Genomic DNA, 8,200 nt, shown 5'->3' with positions numbered 1-8,200 from the left:
CAGTACGTGGATGACACGTTACTGCTATTCCAGCCAGACCTCCACAGCGTGGCTATGGTTAAAGCCACCCTCCTCAGTTTCGAGCTCAAGTCCGGGCTGAAGATCAACTTCCACAAATGTGAAGTATTGCCCATGGGCTTGGACGCTGCGAACGGCAGACGTATTGCGAACTTGCTCAACTGCAAAGTTGGCAAGCTACCTTTCACGTACCTTGGCCTGCCTCTTGACTCCAAGCGTATCTCGATCAAGGGTTGGGCTCTGCTTTGGACTAAGGTAGGGGGCGGGTGCGCCCATGGCGCAGAAAATTCCTCTCGTTGCGGCTAGGCTAGTGCTCACGAACTCGAGCCTATCCTCCCTGCCCATGTTCGCGATGGGCCTCTTCCTCCTCGCGGAAGGGGTGCACGCCAAACTGGACACGCCTCGCTCACGTTTCTTTTGGGAGGGCTCGGGCCCGAAACGCAAATACCACTTAGTTAAGTGGGATGCGATCTGTCGCCCCAAGGACTTGGGGGGGGGGGGACCGGGGATCACCAACACCAGAATCCTAAATGTCGCACTCATGTGCAAATGGATTTGGAAGATCTCCCAAGGGGCGACCCGTCTGTGGGTCGACATTCTTGGAGCCAAGTATTTCCCGAACGGTAATTTCTTCCAAGGTGCGGCTCGGGGCTCCCCCTTTTGGAACAATCTTTAGGCCCTCCGTCGGGCCTTTGCCTTGGGGGATAGGTTTTCCATAGGTGATGGCCGGTCGGTTAGGTTTTGGCTTGATTTTTGGGTTGGCTCCCAACCGCTTTGGTCGCAATTCCAGGACCTGTACTCTCTCGCGGTAGACCTGGACCTAACGGTGGCTTCGGCCCTGACATCATCCCTTCCTGCGGTCTACTTCCGATGCGAGCTCAACGCTCTAGAGTTGGAAAGCCTCGAGGCGTTGTATCAGCTCATCGGCTAGACAACGTTGTCCACGATCGCGGACATGCATGGTGACCTGAGCCCTCAATGCGTCCGGCAAGTTCTCGGTCAAGTCATTGTACCGCAAGCTTTGCCAGGGGCCCACCTTGCCAACGGCAAACGGGCTCTAGAAGTCGAGACTCCCGCTGAAAATCAAGGTGTTCTTCTGGCAACTGTTCAGAAACAGACTACCCACCTCAGGTAATGTCGCCAAAAGGCGGGGGTCGGTGTCAGACTTGTGTGCGCTCTGTAACATGGTCGAAGACGTGAACCACGTCTTCTTCCAATGCCTGTTGGCGAGGTTTGCATGGAGTGTTGTCCGAACCGCGGCGGGCGTAGCCTGGGACCCGCGGTCGTCCAGCGATTTCGCGCGTATCCTGAACTCGGTCCATGGGAGTAGTAAACGTGTGTTGTGGTCTTGCGTAGGGGCCCTGTTCTGGGCGATGTGGCTTACCAAGAATAAAATTGCTATTGAAAGGGTCTTCCCGACTCACCCGGCTAATATCATCTTCGAATGCAACCTTTTCATGCAGCAGTGGAGTCCGTTGGCGAGGCGCAAGGATGCTGATCAGATGCAACAAGCTCAGGACCGTCTGCGCCACGTGTACGAGATGGCTAGGGAGCCTGCTGCTACTCCTTGGGAGTAGCCCTTTTGGTTGTGCGAGAGCCTGCACGCTCGATGATTGGCCCGTGTGCCATGTAACCCTCTCGCTCTTTTGGCCATTTAGAACCTTATAACTCGCTGCGTCAGTTTGGCCTGAGCTCTGTGCTCTTCGTTTCATTCTGTAAGATTGATTTGGTTGGTTAAGCTGCCTATTCTGGGCTTTATTAATTTAAAGCCAGACGCCTCTAGCGTCTTCGTTCTAAAAAAAAATTATTTTTTCGCATAGATATATTCGAGAAATGAAGCTTTTACTTTCTGAGCAGGGTTGTTTGGAGCTGGGCCAGTATATGTGCCTGAGTAACTTTTTCTTTGAGGGGCAAACACCCGACTAAAACTGCACAAATAATATGCGTCACCCAGTGCAAGCACTTGTGCGCCGTCGCCTGCAAGCGCTTGCTACCAGTCGGCCCATCATGCCCTACCGAGAATTTTCCTGCGAGTGATTTTCGGAAATTTCCAGAAGCTTTTGAGCTTTTTTTATTCTGTTTTTATCACTCTGTTGTGTTTTTCGACATTTTCTCCTTTTTGAATTCATGTACTTTTTTGTAATTAGTGAATATTTTTTAAAATTCATGAACAATTTCAAACTCACGAACATTTTTTTGAACTAGTGAACATTTTTAAATTCGTGAACATATTACAAATCCCTGATTTTTCTTGAATTGGTGAAACTTCTTTGAATCAATGACTATTTTCAAATTCCTGAACTTTTTAAAGTTCATAAAAAAACTTGAAAACAAATCATGAAATTTTTAAAAATTCACGAACTATTTTTTATCTCACAAACTTTCACTTTTATGAGTATTTTTTTAATTCGTAACTTTTTTAAAAAATGAACAGTTTTTGTATTCAAGATCATTTTTTCTTGAATAGTTTTAAATTCATTGTTTTTCAAATTTTGATTTTTTTTAATTCGTGAAAACTTTTGTATTAAATAAATTTAATTTGTGGAAATTTTTATATGCCAGAAATAAAATTAATTTAAAATATTTCCAAATTTGTAAACGTTTTTATTATAATAAACCACGGTGTAGAGGTGAATAAAATATTCCTCGCTGAATTGAGCCTGCTGCCGTTCCCTGCGTGCTAGGCCCGGGCCCTTTACTGGATTGCAGTGAGTGATGCAAGCAACCTGTCGCGGATTGGTCTCTCCTAAAAAGGAAACGTATGTTAGTGGTTCGATCATATACGCTATGTGAGGATTTTGGAAAGATAGAAATCTTATAATCTTCCAAACTATAGCACTGCTCAAAAGTCGTGATGATAACTCATGAGGAGATGTCGAGTGGGTGTTGTCTTTCTCCCAACAACCCGGAGATGGGACGACTCTTTTTTATATCTTGATAGAATTATTAATTAAACTCTTAATTTCGATTGAATGAAGGTAAATATGTGTGTTGGAACAGATATGAAACATGTGAAACTGAAGTATTGTCTCAAGAAAATTATGAAATCGTATAAAAAACCGACAGAACCGTTTACACACACAAAATGTGAATAGATTATGAATAATTCAAAGTATTGAAGGGAAACAAATTGAAGAATAATGGGATCCAAAAAATTACAATAGGGACCGACAAAGGAAAGAAATAATGGGGTATGTGGCACTACAAGGTGATGCTAAGACATGGATGGCTCATTTTATGGATAAAAACTGTGGTTAATCCGGATCTCAAAGCAGCAGGTTGATGCATGGTCGAGGCTATCATTTCGGGGCAAATGGCCGGCCAGCGATTCTTAGGTCGCCTTGGAGCAAATGCGCCTAACCTGACCCTGTGGGAAAATCAAGGGGCTGATGTTTCCCATCTTCACCATGGCCGCGGCAAAGACGTTGTTGAACGCATCCTGGTTAGATGCGAAGCCGTCAACGATGTCTTCGGTGGCACCGCCGACAAGGGTGTAGAGCACCTGGTCGGAGTGCAGGAGCCCCTTGTTGAGTTGGAGGTTGAGGAAGTAGGTGTTGTCAAACATGTTCGGGGTCGTCGTGTCCAGCGGGGCCAGATTGCCGTCGCCAGAGCCGGTAGCCTGAGGGCAGCTGGCGTTGCGCAACATCGCAAAGTCCGGGTCAATGTTGGCCTCGTTGTAGAGCCTGGTCCTGAAGTTCTTGCACTGCGCCTGCCCAATGGTGTGCGCACCAGAGAGGGCGACCATATCAGTGAGGTTGAGCCCCTTCGCGGCAAAGCGGGTGATGAGGTCGGTGACGGCGAGCGATGGGGCAGGCAGGTCGCGGTTGGCCAATGCCTCGCTAGCCGTGTCGGAGTCCCTCCTCCCCAGAGAGACCGTCCACGACGGCCCTCCCACCTGCATGCACGAGGAAAGTAAAACCGATTATTATTTGCCAGGATTTGCCGTGCTTGCTAAAAGAATTTGTCATCTTTGTGACAGCCTAAATTGCCATGAAAATGTTCGATTTTCCATGCTCTTCCAGTCGGCACAATGACGTTTCCGGTTAATTAAGGGGGTCGAAGAGCATCTTATTAGTTCTCACCGCGACGACGGAATCGCGGGCGGCGATGGCGAGGATGTCGGCGCAGGAGACGGTGCGCTTGCACGCCTGCTCCACAGTCGCCTTGATTTTGTCGATGACGTCGAAGCCTCGCAGCGATCCCACGTTCCCGAATGCGTTCCGCTCGTTGCCGGCCAGAAGAACGGACGCGTCGCAGCCCTGCATGTACGTAGCCAGGCACGGTTAACCGCTGGTGTTCAGCAAATGAAACCGGCCCGAGCAATAACAAGTAGTGTGTGAAGGACTTGCTTGGACAAAGCAGTCATGGAAGTGCAGCCGGAGCAGCGACGCGGCCATGCGGGGGTCGCTGCTCACGGCGGCCGCCACGCCGCTCTTGATGGTGGCCAGCGCCCCGGGGCACGACGCGTCGTAGAACGTCGGGGACAGCTGCGCCGACGCCGCCGCGGCCAGGCAGAGAAGGAGCAGCGCCACTGATAGAGATGAAGACGCCATGACGATGGCCTCTATGGAAGAAGCACTACTTGATTCTGTGGTGGACGCGGATGTAATGTAATGGCCTGCATTCCGTGCAGATATATATACAGCCATTCCTGGGATTTTTGTGGCGTTCCACCTACTGCTAGCTAGCTGTTTGATCGACATCGTGCACGGATGTACTATTATGCATAGAGTTAAATTAATTAGACTAGACATGTTTTGCAGGGAGTTAATTAACTTGGATAGTAGCAAGTAGACATGTTTTGCCAAGTACGTGCACGGGTCGCTGTATCATGCATAGATGGCACTCAAGTCAACGAAATTCAAAAACTATTCCCTCCGTTCGAAAATACTTGTCATGAAAATGAATAAAGGAGATGTATCTAGACGTATTTTAGTTCCGCATACATCCCTTTCTATCCATTTTGATGACAAGTATTTTTGGACGGAGGGAATACATACTCTTTTTGTTTCCTTGTTTTGCAAGGGAAAAAAATAGTCCAGATTAGTTTAAGGTATTTTCGGATCTGTTCGTCGTTCGTATATGTTCCTGTGTCTTCAGGTTAGATCCTTCTGATCTACACTCTTTGTCAGCGGCGGTTGTTGTTCTGGTGCGTTGGTTTTATGGGGCCTTAGCACGACGACTTTCCGACTGTCAACTACAACAAGGTTTGCCCGGCTCCGGCGCGGGAGGGGCGATGACAGCGGCGCGCCTTCGGCTCGCTTCAGTGCTTGTAGTCGTCGCTAGGTGGTTTACGAATCTGGATGTAATTTTTATTATTTCTAGCATTCGTTGTACCCATGATTGAAGATGAATAGATTGAAAGTTTTCTCGAAAAAAAAAGTCAACTTCTTTATAGTATTATTTTTTCAAAAAACAAAAACCTCTCTATATTATATTTGACCAAGTGTTGCATAATGTACTATGCGTCGTGCGTGCACGGGTGTGTATATCATTCACACAGCGCACGGACCTGGAATGGAATATACATGGTCGCTTCAACGTCTTAGACGACCATTACAAACGCGTCATTCAGCATTCAATGTATCCGATGATCCATATCATATGATTACCCAACGTCTGATGTATGCACCGGTTATCCTGCCTTTTCTTTCCTTTTTTTATTTTCTGTTTTTCCTTTTTCTCCTTTTCCCGTTTTTCAAATACACGAACGTTTCTCACATTCATGGACATTTCCCGCACAGATTTACTATTATACGAACGTTTTTCACTGAATCTCCTCCAAATGTTGTTCACTGGACAATTTTATAAAATATGGCCACATTTATATATATATATTATACTTTTCCCGAATCCATGAACATTTTTCACTGAACAATTTTCAAATTAATGAATTTTCCAATTTCATTAAATTTCTCAATTTTGCAAAAACAAAACGCAAATATTCTCCAAATTGAATTCTTTTTCCAATTCATGAACCTTTTCTTATTCATTATTTTAATTAAATTCAAACTGACCGGAATAGTAAAGAGAAAAGGTGATCGCGCTCTAGCTCTGCCCATACTCGTTGGGCCAAGCCTATGTAAAGCATGCGCGGGAGCAATGCGAGAGTATAGCTCGCTACATGCGATACACGGCACCTCCCACAAGCATATTAATCGAGTACTAGAAGAACACCCGTGCGTTGTAATGAGGCCACATTAACTTTAAGAGTTCAATACTAATATTCTCATACATATCAAGTGACATTGACGACCTTTTTTACCATCAACTCCTCACACACACTCTCTGCCTCCCTTTTCCTCACTCTCTCTCTCCCCTCTCTCTAACACACACACACACACACACACATATCCATATTATTGGGTACGGGACCATAATCAATCTATTTCACACACACGCTAGTGCATAACAATATGGATTATGTGTATTATATTTGCCACCACAACTAAGGGAATTAATTTCATGTAAATCGGCTAGCCACAACTCCAAGAATACGCGGAGGATGTGGCCCGCTTCCAAGTGCGTCTGCGCGCCGGCCACCCACGCCGGGTCCTTCAAGTGCCGCTTCCACCGCACCAACTCCCAGGGCCAGGGAAGCCGCCCTTCTTCGCCCCCTTCACCGGCCGCGGCCAACGCGGTGCTGCGGCACCCGGCCTCGCCGTTCTTGTCCTCCGGCACCGTCACGACCCAGTGACGTAGCCCAAGCATGGGCCTCGAGAATCAAGAACGCTCGACAACGGAGAGGGAAGGGAAGATCATATACATGTCATAAGAAAGGGAGTTTATTTACCGCTCCCTCGATGTATTGTTTCCTTTGTTTGGAGATTGATTACCATCCATGAGTTAAGGTAAGGTTAATGTGATTGAGCGATTTTTTCTGAAAATCAATTATTTGTTTTCTAATTAATGTGATTGAGCGATTTAAGGTAAGGTTAATTAATTTAGATTTGATCTTTAGAGATTGTTCGTGATTGATTCTACATTACTAAATAACTTGCGCCAGTATGGAAAGTTCTGATCTGTTCAGATTTTTTTCATTGTGTGAGAGGGTGGCGCGAAAATAAACCGATGTAGTGGGGGGAGGGGACGAAAAAAATCTACGAAAAAACCCAGCGAAGGTGGGAGGAGGTACCAAAAAAACCATGGGAGGTGGGACGAAAAAAAACCTCCCATACTTCATGCAGGAAGAGCACACATTCATAAGCTAACGGTTTCACAATGTGTTCTTGCTGATAGTAATTGAACCAAATGAAACGATGGACAAGCAGATTGATTAAGGAACTCTAGGTAATACTTCATGCCGTAAGCATTGGCTCAAAAAGTTAATTTGTAAGTAACAAAAAAAGGCCTAGAAGAATAGTACTACCTAAATAAAGTTTACTGCTGCACATGAGCAGATCCACACGAAGCAGAGGGGAGGTGGAGCAGGCCGGTAACCAGGGGAAGGAGCAGAGTGGGAGAAGATTTACACCGCCGTCTCCACTGGATATGGTGTCTCCGCCGCATCTGTGGAAGCGCCGCGGCTCCGCCTCGGATGGTGCTCGTGGCTATGGTGAAGAGGAGGGGCGACGCATGGGCGAAGAGGCAGGCGGTACTCGTGGCCAAAATAGTGGGTCGTTCGAGCTGCGGGAGGGAGGAGGGGATCGCCGGGAGGCGGTGAGGTCGGTGGGCGGCGGCGGCGGCGTCCAGGTAGGGAAGTCGAGGTAGGGCCCTGTGTTTTTTTAGGGGAATTGCTTGTGAAAATAACGTGCCACAACGATGTAGCGAGCGGATCCCCTTAAAAAAGACGTAGCGAGTGGATTCCCTTAAAACTGATAGGAATGGACACGATTGATGACGTTGATAAATAGTGGTGAATGTTGGCCTAATTTACTATCATCATGCATGGAAACAAATCATCAAGAAAAAGAATACTTCCTATTACTACGCTCATAGGAAGCTTTCTAATCTCTGCTACCAAACAGTTTTTCCCCAAACAAGGAAGGAAAGTTATGAACCTGATTCGAAAGGAAACAAACGTTATGAAGATTAATTAATTTAGATTTGATCTTTAGAGATTGATTGTGATTGATTCTTTTACATAAAGACATTACTAAATAATTTGTGTTAGTATGGAAAGTTCTGATCCGTTCAGTTTTTTTCCGTGTGTGAGAGGGTGAAACGAAAATAAACCGATGAA

General features: G+C 46.4%; 1 protein-coding gene across 1 annotated transcript; it reads right to left on the bottom strand.

Moving 5' to 3' along the window:
* Positions 1-3,082: 3,082 nt before the first annotated feature.
* Positions 3,083-4,592, bottom strand: LOC119294318 (peroxidase 2-like). Its single transcript, XM_037572529.1, has 3 exons — positions 4,368-4,592; positions 4,101-4,277; positions 3,083-3,913 (listed from the first exon to the last, which is right to left on the bottom strand). Exons 1-3 carry the CDS (start codon positions 4,569-4,571, stop codon positions 3,350-3,352), a joined length of 945 nt encoding a protein of 314 aa, XP_037428426.1. The 5' UTR covers positions 4,572-4,592; the 3' UTR covers positions 3,083-3,349.
* Between the last annotated feature and the right edge of the window lie 3,608 nt (positions 4,593-8,200).

The sequence above is a fragment of the Triticum dicoccoides genome, chromosome 4B (genome assembly GCF_002162155.2).
Source record: "Triticum dicoccoides isolate Atlit2015 ecotype Zavitan chromosome 4B, WEW_v2.0, whole genome shotgun sequence".
NCBI lineage: Eukaryota > Viridiplantae > Streptophyta > Magnoliopsida > Poales > Poaceae > Triticum > Triticum dicoccoides.
This window is presented reverse-complemented; position numbering and strand designations above follow the sequence as displayed.

Bases quoted from the DNA above. Each gene is read 5' to 3' on its own strand.
- LOC119294318 (XM_037572529.1), bottom strand. From the start codon at position 4,571: ATGGCGTCTTCATCTCTATCAGTGGCGCTGCTCCTTCTCTGCCTGGCC. The intron at 4,278-4,367 runs GCAAGTCCTTCA...ACGTACATGCAG, and splicing joins TCCATGACTGCTTTGTCCAA to GGCTGCGACGCGTCCGTTCT. The intron at 3,914-4,100 runs GTGAGAACTAAT...TCGTGCATGCAG, and splicing joins CCCGCGATTCCGTCGTCGCG to GTGGGAGGGCCGTCGTGGAC.